This window comes from Mustela nigripes, chromosome 2 (genome assembly GCF_022355385.1).
Source record: "Mustela nigripes isolate SB6536 chromosome 2, MUSNIG.SB6536, whole genome shotgun sequence".
NCBI lineage: Eukaryota > Metazoa > Chordata > Mammalia > Carnivora > Mustelidae > Mustela > Mustela nigripes.
The window spans coordinates 160,932,614-160,946,077 of NC_081558.1; the positions used below are offsets into that span (position 1 = coordinate 160,932,614).

The window sequence follows — 13,464 nt, forward strand, 5'->3', positions numbered from 1 at the left end:
AGAGGAAGTTTCTGGATAAAGATTAATTCATAATCACCGGGCAAAAAAAAGTGATCCTCATTGGCCTCTTCTCACTGCCTTGTTTTATTTGTTGACATTTTGGTCTCTTTGACTTCAGCCAAGCTCCTTAAAGGCAAGAGGGATCATTGTATTCATATTTGTGTGAACCTTACTCTAAGACTCAATACTACTCGACACTTGATACTCACTTGGAAGGGGCTCAAAGACGATTCATTCAATGTGACTTTTTATAAAGTGACTAAAGCCACCAACGCTTCTCACTTCTGCTGCATTGGTGTGATTTTCAGTAGCTGGCATAATGCCACAAGGACCTGGAGATGAAGAGGTCCCCACGAAACCACAAAGCTTAAACTACATGTTAAATGCAGACCTCAGGCATCTTCAAGTGTGGAGAAGGAACTCAAAATGTAACACTTGTTATTATGTAATAAGTATTATTACCAGAATTTCTTTTTAGTTATGATGATATTTAAAGAGAAAAAAAAAGAGCTCTTTCCTTTCACCTTTTCCATGTCCTAGGTTCTTTACAACAAAGTCCCCTCTTTAATCCCAGGCCGGAGCCACACCTCCCTCTCTCTCTCTGCCTTTTCCTATTGTCCACTAGGATACTGGGTTGTAAACTACCCCCTTCTCTAGGATCTGTAGTGGATACCATACCCAATCTTACTTTGCTATATCCTCCCCTCACATAGGAAAAGGAGAAATGTTGCACAAAGTTATATTATAAGTTACTTAAGGATCATTCCATTTGGACTTAATTTTGCTATGGTACCCTCTCATTAACAAAGACCAGTTGGACTTGATTAACTCGTGTCCTGAATCTGCACATCTCTTCGCCTCTCTGTAGTGATAGCGTAACACATGTTTGTAGCTATTAACTTGGGCCATCCTCAACCCCAGTCCAATTATTTGTACTGATGTTCTCTTTAATAACATGCCTATATAAAGAACCAAGATGTTTTTATTTGCAGAGTGCAGTGGTAAGATCACTGAATGGGAGTCAGACAGACCTGGGTTTAAACCCGGACTCAGCCCTGTTGGAATGTGTTATTTACTTTTATTGAAAAACAAATTTCTTTCCTGAAAAAATGAGACTAATAACACCCAACTCATATTTTAATGAATGAATGTGATGTGATAAGGGCACCATGCTTTTGACAGGAGACAGCTAGCACACAGGGAGCATTTGAAAGTATAGGTTTTTTTTCCTTTTTAAAAAATAAAAATGCTTTATATTCAAGGTATATAACATGATTATTTGATGGTCATACAAATAATGAAAGGATTACTACAGGCAAACTAACAAACACATCTTGTCACATAGCTACCTTATTTGTGAGGGGGTAAGAACACCAGAAATCTACCCTTTTATCAACTGTCCAATATTCAATACAATATTATTAACTCTAGTCAGCCTGCTACACCTTAGATCTCCAGACTTATTTATACTTTAACTTTAACTCCATACTCTTTGGCCAACATCTCCCCATGTTCCCCACCTCCCTGTCTCTGGTTATCTCCTTTCTGCTCTCTGCTTCTCTGTAATCAACTCTTTGTAGATTCCACATATAAGTGAGATAATGCAGGTTTTTTTCTTTCTGTGTCTGGTGTATTTCACTCAGCATGAAGTCCTGACCAAAAGAGAAATTTCCAACCTAATTTACCTTCTCTTGTGGAACTGTTGTCACTGGCATCAAGCCTTTCGTTTGTACTATCCTATGTAAGTCGGGTTCCCCACCATAAACTCATTTTAGAATTTAGTACTAGGATACATTTTCTCTCTCTTAAAAAGTCGATGTTCTTTCATTTCTTAGAAAAGGTATTTCATCTATTTTCACAGTGGATTTGCATTCGTCGTTAAGGAGAACTATGTAAACCCATGTTTCCCTTTGTATCCTGGTTGCCAGGAAGCTCAAAGTCATTAAATGATTGTATCATGGAAATAAAGATTTTGTTTCCTACTACTTTTTTTTTTTTTTTACATCTTTGATGTATTTTTATTCCAATAACCTTACTGGATATTTGGACTTTACTCTGTGTTCTCAAATATGTTTTTAAATATATGAAGTAGACACAACACATTGGCTCTTCAAATTAATGCCATAAAATTAACTAAAGCTAAGGTGGGAATTTATCCCTGTGTACGGCTTTATGTTCAAACTATTAAGATTGCTTCTCCAATTATGAGAGTAATCTAAATACACATGGACCATCTGATTAATTTCTGCATCAGATGTTCTCTTTCAGCCCTGTCTCCAACCTTGTCTGTGAGTTTGTACTGGAATCAGGCAGGAAAAGGATGCTGGGTGGGTGTGTGTGTGTGTGTGTGCGCGCGCGTGTGTGTGCGCGCGTGCGTGTGTGTGTGTGTGTGTGTGTGAGAGAGAGAGAGAGAGACAGAGAGACAGAGAGAGACAGAGACAGAGAGAAAGAGAGAGACTTTAGATTAACCTATCCCAGCAGTGTTTATCAGGGCCATTTTTCTAATCATTCAAAGAGCCTGAATTGGTCGACTTTTCCTGCATGACAGCCTTGGGTTTTTTTTGTAGCTTATCTGCCCATCACAGAGAACAGCAGTACCCCCATGAACACCGCTCCTGCGTAATGCAGGGAGCTTAGCCTGTCTGCCTCTCCCCTTTGTGTTCCCTTTCATCTGACTCTCACCATTTCACCAGTTATCTCATTCCTTGACTTCAAATTCCTTCATGACATGTTAGGCTATGGTATGCTATATAATATGATAGGACAGGATATAGCGTACTTCTCTGAGCCTGTTGGATAGGGATAAGGGCTCAGATTGATGTGTTGGATCTAGACAGACCTCGCTGCTCTAGAGACTTCTGCCAACTCAGAGCAGCAGACGGGATTCAGCACATGAGGAATGTTAAACACGAAGGAAAATTTACTAAGCATCTACTGTGTTCCACATGATATGCCCGGATGAGTGGAAGATAGAGCTAAAATAAATCATTTATTATGTGGCTCTAGATAAGAAGTTTACTGCCAAGCAGGGAACTGTAACATGGTAACATACAATAAAACATACTGTAAAAAAGTGATACAAGTGGGTTCAGGGAAGGGTTTCTCTCTACCCAGTGAGTCTATCAAGGAAGACAACACATGTGATCTTTCTATGGAGAAAGGTCCCTTCTAGACAGAAGAGAGAGCGTTCATAAAGAAGCCCAGGCGGACTAGAGAAGCAGGGCATCCCACACGGATGGAAGCGTGAGAGACGACACGGGGGAGTTGGGGCCAGCTATGGGGGGGAGGGGAAGAATAGGGCTTTGGATTTTAGATTTCATGTCTAATACTATTTTAGTTAGGTCATTTCCTTGCTCTAAACTTGCACTGGCTCCTCCTTGCTGGACAAATACAGGAAGAGCCGGCGGCTGTGTAGGAAGTGGACACTGATTATATGGGTCTGGATGAAAGAGAAAGATGAGCTCCAGCCACAGAGTTTGAAGACTCCAGTAAAGCCATAGGATTCTCTTTCCTCACATGTTAAGCAAAGCTGTCAATCCGAGTCAAGGCTGCGCAGTCGCATATTCACTAAAGGCTCAGTCAAGACACCAAATCTCTCTGTCCACTCCTCACTGCCATTCTTTTCCTCGGGTTAGGATGATTCCATAGTTACAGATCAAAAGAGGCTCACAGAAATGAGCACAGAACAGGTACCTTTGGGCTGTTGGGCCAAGTGTTGGACTGGAAAGTCAATGCTTTAATATTCCAGGGAGCCAGCTGTGTCACCGGGGGTCTGGGGCTACTCACTTGACCTTTTTTATAATGTTTCACATTATGGGGATAATTGCACTGTTTCTCTCTGGGGGAGTTAAGACAGCTAATGAAAACATTTGTGTTTAGAACTCAACGCTGGCTAGAGATTGAGTGTCAGCACTCAGGAAGTTGTATGTGGTTGTTTGAGGCATTTAGTTCTGAGATACAGATAGCCATGTTTATGACTAAGATACAGATAGTTTATGTTTATGACTAAAACAGTTCTTCTAGAGTCATTTGAATTTCTGGCTTTTGCCAAGAACCAAGTTTACATGAGTTACAGTTATGCCTAAAGAAGATGGTATTCCTTTGCTCTTTCTCAAACAGGAACCAAAAGAAACTCTATTTAAAAGGTCTTTCTCTGATTGTTCAAGAGGTTGATTCCTGATATTAGTCTTGTATTTATAAGATTGACATAAGAATCTCCAGAACTTGAACATCAGTTGATGAATATATTGTGCCTCTAGTAAGTAATATTACAGCTTTTATAAAAGTCTTATCAACCCCATACAGTACAAGAGAAAACTTACATACTTTGAAATGAATTTGCCAGTCAAGAAGGCAAATGTCGATACTTTCAAAGGGTTCATTTCTCTCCCCCTATCCCAAGCCTGCTGGCAGAAAAGTAGCTCTTCCTCTGTTTCCTCTACAAAAAAGCCTGGATAAAGTTTGAGGATCCCCAACAGCAGGAGTGCTGGTGGGGGGAAATCACCTAAGTGCTCCCCATTCCTCTTGTCCATTCACACTGATAGGCATCAAGACAAACCCTGATGTGATTTATTGTTTTCCTATTACTCACGCTAGTTTTTTCCCCCATCCCATCTGGCTTGTGAAGTTCATCAAAGTGACTATCCAGGTGGAAAATTCCTTACACAGTCAGTTTTGAAGGATCCATATGGATGGAGAGCAACATTACCCCTAATTAATAACTCATTGATAATTAGATCTCAAAAGAAAGTTTTAGCTCTAATGAGCTATTAGCATTTCAGGTTAAATTCTCTAGGACTCCATAAATAGTTGAATGCTTTGATTCTATTGGAAATATCAACCTCTCTTTTTCTCTTCCAGCTGTTGCTGTCACAGTCCTTAGTACGAGAAAGAAGAGGGTTGAGGGGTACACAAGAAGGAAGGTGGTGATCACATACTGTACACCTTTACAGGGAGTCCCTTGGGCACAGCAGACCCGGTGTCCCCAAATCATCATTTCCTTATTCCACGTACATCTCTCAACTCTCCTCCTTTTTATAGTCCATAATTAAATGAAAAGTCACCCTTTACATTCAGTCATCCAATCCCCCCAGTCTGGAAAATGTCTTCAGTCTTATTTCCCCAACCCCTGTTACTAATCCATTGCCAAACCAGATCATCTTTACCTCTTAAATGTCTGTCAGTAGATCTCTTTTCTCCATTCCCTTTACCTTCATTGATCTCCTTGTATTCTTAACTTCACTCCTAGAGAAGGAGCCCAGGAGCAAGCCCGGGGCATAGGGAAGATATGATTTCATTGGACCTGAAGCTAGAGAGACAGTGGAGTGTGGTTGGCAAGGCTCACCCAAGGCAAAGGAAGATGGAAAGAGTCTAAAGGGAAAGCTAAGATACACAGTTCAGAAAGAGAGAAAGTATCAAAAGTATTTGGGCAGGAGGAGGGATGAGGTTATGGGGCTATCACTGAGGGATTACTCAGTATTTGAAGTTTGCACTTAGGACAGGAACATCATGGCCCAGTGGGACAGGTGTAGGCAGACATTGAAATTGTAAGCTTCCAAATCAAGCCTCCAGTCTCAAGAGCACTCACCTAAAATTCATAACTATTTCATTTGTCCTTTTTCCCACTAGGTCCCCACTAGAATCCCAAGCTTTGAAATCAGGGACTCCTCCATGCGAATCACCATTATACGACCTGGGCTTCCCATAGTATTTCAGACATCGTAGACACATCGTGTACTTATTGAGAACAGCATGAACTGGTATTGAATACTGAAAATCTAATCTCATCACCTCAGTGCTTAAGAATTCCTCAGTGACTCCATCAAGACATTAGGCTAAAATAAATCCAGAACCCTCAGCTTCTCATTAAGCAAATAAACAGAAAACAAACCATTTGGTTAGGTCAGGTTATTTTCCTAGCGGGTAGCTTGACCATTTCCTACCCCCCAGCCTGCAGAGAGGGCTGCTTTCAATCTCAGTACACTACTTGTGGCTTTTTGCATGCGTCATACTCATTCTTTCTTAATAAGCAGCAATAGTTCAGAAAACATACTTTCCAGAAAGCTTTTCCCAACTTTATCCCTGGCCTTGGTCAAGTAAGAAGGCAGTGATGGTTAATTTTGTGCCAGCTTTGCTAGGCTATGGTTAGACTGGTCAAACAACAGTCTAAATGTCACTATGAAGTTTTTTTTTTTGGGGGGGGGGACTATGATTAACATTTAAATCAATAGACTTTGAGTAAAGCAATTGCTTTCTATAATGTGATTAGGTCTCATACATTCGTAGAGAATTTAAGAGCAAAGATTGAGGTTTCCCAAGGAAGAAGAAATTCTCCTCAAGGCTATCGCATAGAAACGTTGCCTGGATTTCCAGCCTGTGATTTCCAGACCTGCTAAGCTTCACAACTGTAGGCGACAATTCTATAAAATCAATCCATCAATCTCTCCCCACCCCACCCATATATATGTATATATGTGTATATATACAGAGAGAGATTGTGGTTCTTTGGAGAACCTAGACTGATACAGAAACTTTCTATTTTACCTCCTATGTCTAGGACTTTGCAGAATGAGTCAATGAAAAATTAAATCCAACATGAAATCACCCTCCCTTCACAGAAGAGGACTTGGCAGTGCAGACATGTAACAGCTCATGGTAGGGAAACACTAGTGAGGTTAACTGACACGTGGTCCCCAGCATATCCCTCAGTAGACCTTTCCCTGTCCTGGCCCATGACTTGATCATCTGAGGTAGAATCAAAAATAATGAGGAAAATAGACATTTTTGAGTCCCCTCATTCTGTTTTGAATATGGGGGAATACATTACAAAGATTTCAACAGCCACTACCAGCCCTGTGATGGGAATGGCTGCGTGGGACCTCTGCCCTCCTGGAAGAGGCAGCAAAATCCGCTGCTCCTCTAAGAGAGCCTAAAAGATGGGACACCTTTCTCTGTGCATCCCGTCTCAGCTTTTTCTGTGTTGGCTTTAATTTTTGAATGACCGAGGAGTCACTGAAAAAGACCTCTCCACACCAGCTACTTTGGCCTGCTTGTCATTCTAACCTCTGGTCTAAACAGACCTCAACATGTCTTCAGTGAGGTAAGTAAGCACAGGGCTGAAGCTCTAGGCAAGGTTTGCCAGCCTGCAGAGATTTTTCTCGTGCTTGCTGGACTCTTGAATTTATGCTGGAAAATGCCAGATCATTTCTAGTAGGTATGATGGAGAGTAGGTACTGGTGAATATTTATCGACAATCTCCATCAATGACGTGCACACTGAGAGTTCTTACCGGTAGCCACTTTGTCAGCTCCCTCCTGCTCAGGCTCCTCTCTCTGGGTATTGCCTTCCTCCATCAGGAACTTCTGCTGAATCTCAGAAGAGAAACTGGGATCGATGCCGGCCTGTACTTGGTGAGAAAAGAAAAGTACCAGGACTGGGAAGTCAAGGCAACCTCTGAAAACTGAAGGTCAACAGAGCTAACATATGGGGAACATGAGTGGCTGTTGAATTTGAAAAACAGACATCCTTGATCATCTTCTAATCCCACTGCAGGCGACCCTTTAGAATGACAGATTTAAACCCCATCACCAGCAACAGCACACTTTGACAGTGGGGGGAGGAGGCAGGGAGCCTGGGTGGCTCAGTTGTCAGTTGGTTAGGTGTCTGCCTTCAGCACAGGTCGTGATCTCAGGATCCTGGGATAGAGCCCCCGTCAGGTTCCCTGTTCAGCAGGAAGTCTGTTTCTCCTTCTCCCTCTGCCCCTCCCCCTGCTCATGCACTTTCTCTCTCTCTCTCATTCTCAGTCTTTCTCAAATAAATAAATAAAATCCTTAAAACACACACACATACACACACACACACACACACACACACACCTCTTTGGGTAGAATTGTTACAGATTTAAAAAAACAGATGCCAGCAAACAAGCATATTTAGACAGAACAGTCAGTTTCTCAACATAGTTGTCCCAGCTTGGGTTTTGTTGTTTCTTATTTTCTGTTTTTCATCCCATGCTTTGCCAACCATCCTATTAGGTACTTAGTCTTTATTATATCTTTTAACTTTTACAAAATCTCATATTATAGAGAAGGGAACCAATGTCTTTGTTCTTAAGAGCTCCCCAAGGAGCTCTTGACTTTAAGTCATGTCTTTCTCAACTCTCATGAGTCCAATTTTCTCTGCAGACTCAGAGGTGCCCCAGGAGGTGATGTGGTCCCACCGTCATGTAAGGGATCCAATTTATTGTGCACCTGCTATGCCAAATATTTCTCATCTAATTTTCACAGTGGCTCTAAGACTAAGTATTACTATTCCCATTTCACAGATGAGAGACCTAACACTTAGGACAAATAAAAGAGTTATTAAAAGTCAATAATGCATGTTACTTTGTAAGGTAACAGCCCTCAGCTACTATTAAGATGCTGAAAGAGTATTGGGTTTTGTTTAAATTATTCTTGGTATATTAAGGAGGATGGATTTTAAGAACTAGAGGCAGAAAGACCAGTTAGAGGTCTATGCAATATTTCTAGGAAGAGACATTAAGAAACTAAAGTAGGGCATTTGTTTAAGATAACAAGGTTCAGACTGTGATATACATATAGATCTAGAAATAGGCATAGGCATAGAGATAGATATATTATCAGCACAAGATAACTCAAGATGATTTATTGGTACTGGAAGAAAGGTATGGGAGAGTATGGTGTGATTTTGGTAGCTGATAGATGATGATGCCATTATCTAAGAATGGAAATACTGGAAGTGGAGCAGATGTAGAGTGAGGAAGGGAATTCAGTTTTGGATGTGTTGATTTGGAATATGTCAGTAAAGCATCCAGGCAAAGTGCAGGGTAGAGATCATGGCTAGAGGTGGAAATTTGGAGGGTCAGATCATGAGAAGCTTTGCTTCTTCTCAAAATAGTCAAGTTAGGCTGGCTCATATGTTGAGAGAAGATAAAGAGGGAAATGGTAAAGATCTAGAAGGGAGGGAGATGAAGTGATGAGCAAGGTTGTGGGAGAGAGAGTAAGGACTGTGTCAAGAACCCAGCTAGAGGATTGGCCTTGACTAGAAGAAGTGCTCCTCCTTTCAACAGAGTTCATAGAGGAAAGGTGATGAGGACAATGCCTACATAGATCAATGACCATGGCCAGAAGCATTAAAAGCTGAGGATTTTTACTTGATGAGGGCCTCATGATTATCAGGGAAGTACAAGACCAAGTCTCCCATGGAGAGTCCATCAGCTTGAACATTTTTGTAGGAGATAAATGCTGAAACATAGTCTTCCAAAGTTATATTAAAAAGAAGCTTGGAGGCGTCTGGATGGCTCAGTGGGTTGGGGCCTCTGCCTTCGGCTCAGGTCATGATCCTGGGGTTCTGGGATTGAGCCCTGCATCAGGCTCTTTGCTCCGCAGGGAGCCTGCTTCCTCCTCTCTCTCTGCTTGCCTCTCTGCCTAGTTGTGATCTCTCTCTGTCAAATAAATAAAATACTAAAAAAAAAAAAAAGCTTGAAAAACTTTGTGCCACAAATAATGTCATCAAGAAAGGAAAAAAACAACCCACAGAATGGTAGAGAATATTTGCAAATCATACATCTGATAAGGAACATGTAATCTGGAATGTCAAAGGATTCTTAAAAATCAAAATGGTCACAGGATCTGAATTTCTCCAGAGAAGATATACAAATAGCCATTAAGCAGATGAAAAGATGCTGAACATCATTAATCATTAGGGAAAAACATGTCAATACCACAATGGGATACCACTTTCCACCCATGGGGGTGGCTTTAATAAAAAGACAGATAATAACAAGTGTTGGACAGGATACATGCAAGGAGCTTCTGGAAAAACAAAATGCCACTTTGGAAAACAATGTGGCAGTTTCTCAAATGATTAAACATGGAGTTGCCGTAAGTTCCAACAATTCTACTTATAAGTGTATACCCCAAAGAAATGAAAACATATATTCACACATGACTTGCATACCAATGTCTGTATCACTATTATTCATAAGAAACAAAAAGCAGAAACAACCCACATGTCCTCCAACAGGTGAATGGATAAATGAAATGTGGTAGATCTGTATAATGGGATATTACTTGGCAATAAAAAAGAAAGGATGCTCCAACACAGACAAACCTTGAAAATATTATGCTGAGTGAAAAAATCCAGTCACAAAAGACCACATCTTATATGATATGATTCTATTTGTATAGAATGTCCAGAACAGGCAAGTCTATAAAGACAGAAAGTAGACTGGAGCTGGCTCTGGGGGAAAGGTCGGGGTAGGAAGTGACTGATAATGGGTATAAAGTTTATTATTTTGGGGGTTGGGGCACCTGGGTGGCTCAGTGGGTTAAAGCCTCTGCCTTTGTCTCAGGTCATGATCCCAGGGTCCTGGGATCGAGCCCCACATTGGGCTCTCGGCTCAGAAGGGAGCCTGCTTCCTCCTCTCTCTCTCTGCCTGCCTCTCTGACTACTTGTGATCTCTGTCTGTCAGATAAATGAATAAAATCTAAAAAAAAAAGTTTATTTTTGGGGTTAACAGAAATGTTCTAAAATTAGATTGTGGAACATTCTGCGAATACATTTAAAAAACCATTGAAGTCTATACTTTAAATGGATGAATTGTATGGTATAGGAATTAAATCTCAGTAATTTGTTTAAAAAAAAAAAAAGAAGCTCTGGGTCTGAGGAAAGGACTATGGATAGAGGCAAGAGCTAAGGAACACCTCTGAAGACCAGATAATGATAATAATAGCCATTACGTTTGAGGATTCACAAGCCAAGCATCATGCTAAGGGTTTCATTTACATTATCTCTTTTAATCTTTGCCACAAACACACATATATATTAGGTACTTTTCCATTATTTTGCAGACAATACAATTGAAGTTCAGAAAAATGTAAGGAACTTGTTCAAGGTTAATAGCAAGAAAGAAACAGAGACAAAATATTTAGACCTAGAGGGACGCCTGGGTGGCTCAGCTGGTTAAGCACCTGCCTTTGGCTTGGGCCCAGGTAGTGATCTCAGGGTCCTGGGATAGAATCCTGCATTGGGTTTCTTCTTCAGCAGGGAGCTTGCTTCTCCCTCTGCCTGCTGCTCCCCCTGCTTGTGCTCTCTCTCTCTCTCTGACAAATGAATAAAATCTTTTAAAAAAAAAAAAAGGTCTTGGGTGCCTGGGTAGCTCAGTGGGTTAAACCTCTGCCTTTAGCTCAGGTGATGATCTCAGGGTCCTGGGATAGAGTCCTGTATCAGTCTCTCTGCTCAGCAGGGAGCCAGCTTCCCCACCCCACCCCCACCCCTGCCTGCCTCTCTGCCTACTTGTGATCTCTGTCTGTCAAATAAAAAAAATATATATTGAGAGAAGAACCACATGTTCCTCTCAATTGATGCAGAAAAAGCATTTGACAAAATCCAGCATCCGTTCCTGATTAAAACGCTTCAAAGTATAGGGATAGAGGGAACATTCCTGAACTTCATAAAATCTATCTATGAAAGACCCACAGCAAATATCAACCTCAATGGGAAAAAGCTTGCAGCCTTCCCGCTGAGATCAGAAACATGACAAGGATGCCCACTCTCACCACTCTTGTTCAATATGGTATTAGAAGTCCTAGCAACAGCAATCAAACAACAAAGAGAAATAAAAGTTATCCAAATTGGCAGTGAAGAAGTCAAACTCTCTCTCTTCGCAGATGGCATGATTCTTTATATGGAAAACCCCCAAAGACTCCACCCCCAAACTACTAGAACTCATACAGCAATTCAGTAACGTGGCAGGATACAAAGTCAATGTACAGAAATCAGTGGCTTTCTTATATACTAACAATGAAAATACAGAAAGGGAAATTAGAGAATCGATTCCATTTACTATAGCACCAAGAGCCATAAGATACCTGGGAATAAACCTAACCAAAGAGGTAAAGGATCTATACTCAAGGAACTACAGAACACCCATGAAAGAAATTGAAGAAGACACAAAAAGATGGAAGACCATTCCATGATCTCGGATTGGAAGAATAAACATTGCTAAAATGTCTATACTGCCTAGAGCAATCTATCCTTTTAGTGCCATTCCAATCAAAATTCTTCAAAGAGCTGGAGCAAATAATCCTAAAATTTGTATGGAATCAGAAGAGACCCCGAATTGCTAAGGAAATGTTGAAAAACAAAAGTAAAACTGGCAATAACACATTACCTGATTTCAAGCTTTACAACAAAGCTGTAATCACCAAGACATCATGGTATTGGCTTAAAAACAGTCACATAGACCAGTGGAACAGAGTAGAGAGCCAGATATGGACCCTTAACTCTATGGTCAAATAATCTTCAACAAAACAGGAGAAAATGTACAGTGGAAAAAAGTCTCTTCAATAAATGGTGCTGGGAAAACTGGACAGCTATATGTAGAAGAATGAAACTCAACCATTTTCTTACACCGTACACAAAGATAAACTCAAAATGGATAAAAGACCTCAACGTGAGACAGGAATCCATCAGAATCCTAGAGGAGAACATAGGTAGTAACCTCTTCGATATCAGCCACAGCAACTTCTTTCAAGATATGTCTCCAAAGGCAAAGGAAACAAAAGCGAAAATGAACTTTTGGGACTTCATCAAGATCAAAAGCTTCTGCACAGCAAAGGAGACAGTCAACAAAACAAAGAGGCAAGCCACAGAATGGGAGAAGATATTTGCAAATGACAGTACAGACAAAAGGTTGGTATCCAGAATCTATAAAGAACTCCTCAAACTCAACACACTCAAAACAGATAATCATATCAAAAAATGGGCAGAAGATATGAACAGGCACTTCTCCAATGAAGACATACAAATGGCTATCAGACACATGAAAAAATGTTCATCATCACTAGCCATCATGGAGATTCAAATTAAAACCACATTGAGATACCACCTTACACCAGTTAGAATGGCCAAAATTAGCAAGACAGGAAACAACATGTGTTGGAGAGGATGTGGAGAAAGGGGAACCCTCTTGCACTGTTGGTGGGAATGCAGGTTGGTGCAGCCACTTTGGAGAATAGTGTGGAGATTCCTCAAGAAATTAAAAATAGAGCTTCCCTATGACTCTGCAATTGCACTAGTGGGTATTTGCCCCAAAGATACAGATGTGAAAAGAAGGGCCATCTGTACCCCAATGTTTATAGCAGCAATGGCCATGGTCGCCAAACTGTGGAAAAAACCAAGATGCCATTCAACAGACGAATGGATAAGGAAGATGTGGTCCATCTACACTATGGAGTATTATGCCTCCATCAGAAAGGATGAATATCCAACTTTTGTAGCAACATGGACGGGACTGGAAGAGATTATGCTGAGTGAAATAAGTCAAGCAGAGAGAGTCAATTATCGTATGGTTTCACTTATTTGTGGAGCATGACAAATAGCATGGAGGACATGGGGAGTTAGAGAGGAGAAGGGAGTTGGGGGAAATTGGAAGGAGAGGTG

The 13,464-nt window shown here is 40.9% G+C and overlaps 1 protein-coding gene across 15 annotated transcripts in view; it reads right to left on the minus strand.

Annotated features, from left to right (window-relative positions):
• The window catches only part of PHLDB2 (pleckstrin homology like domain family B member 2), a 220,868-nt gene that overhangs the window by 108,029 nt on the left and 99,375 nt on the right, over positions 1-13,464 (minus strand). For 10 of the 15 annotated variants that reach the window (XM_059392001.1, XM_059391998.1, XM_059391990.1 and 7 more), the window contains one exon: positions 7,289-7,405. The exons of 2 other annotated variants lie outside the window; for them this stretch is intronic. In XM_059392001.1, the coding sequence (XP_059247984.1) occupies positions 7,289-7,352 (64 nt within the window). In that variant the 5' untranslated portion in view covers positions 7,353-7,405. Of the gene's footprint in view, positions 1-7,288; positions 7,406-13,464 lie in introns of those variants that run through there. 3 more of the 15 variants (XM_059391989.1, XM_059391988.1, XM_059392003.1) reach the window with 2 other exon arrangements.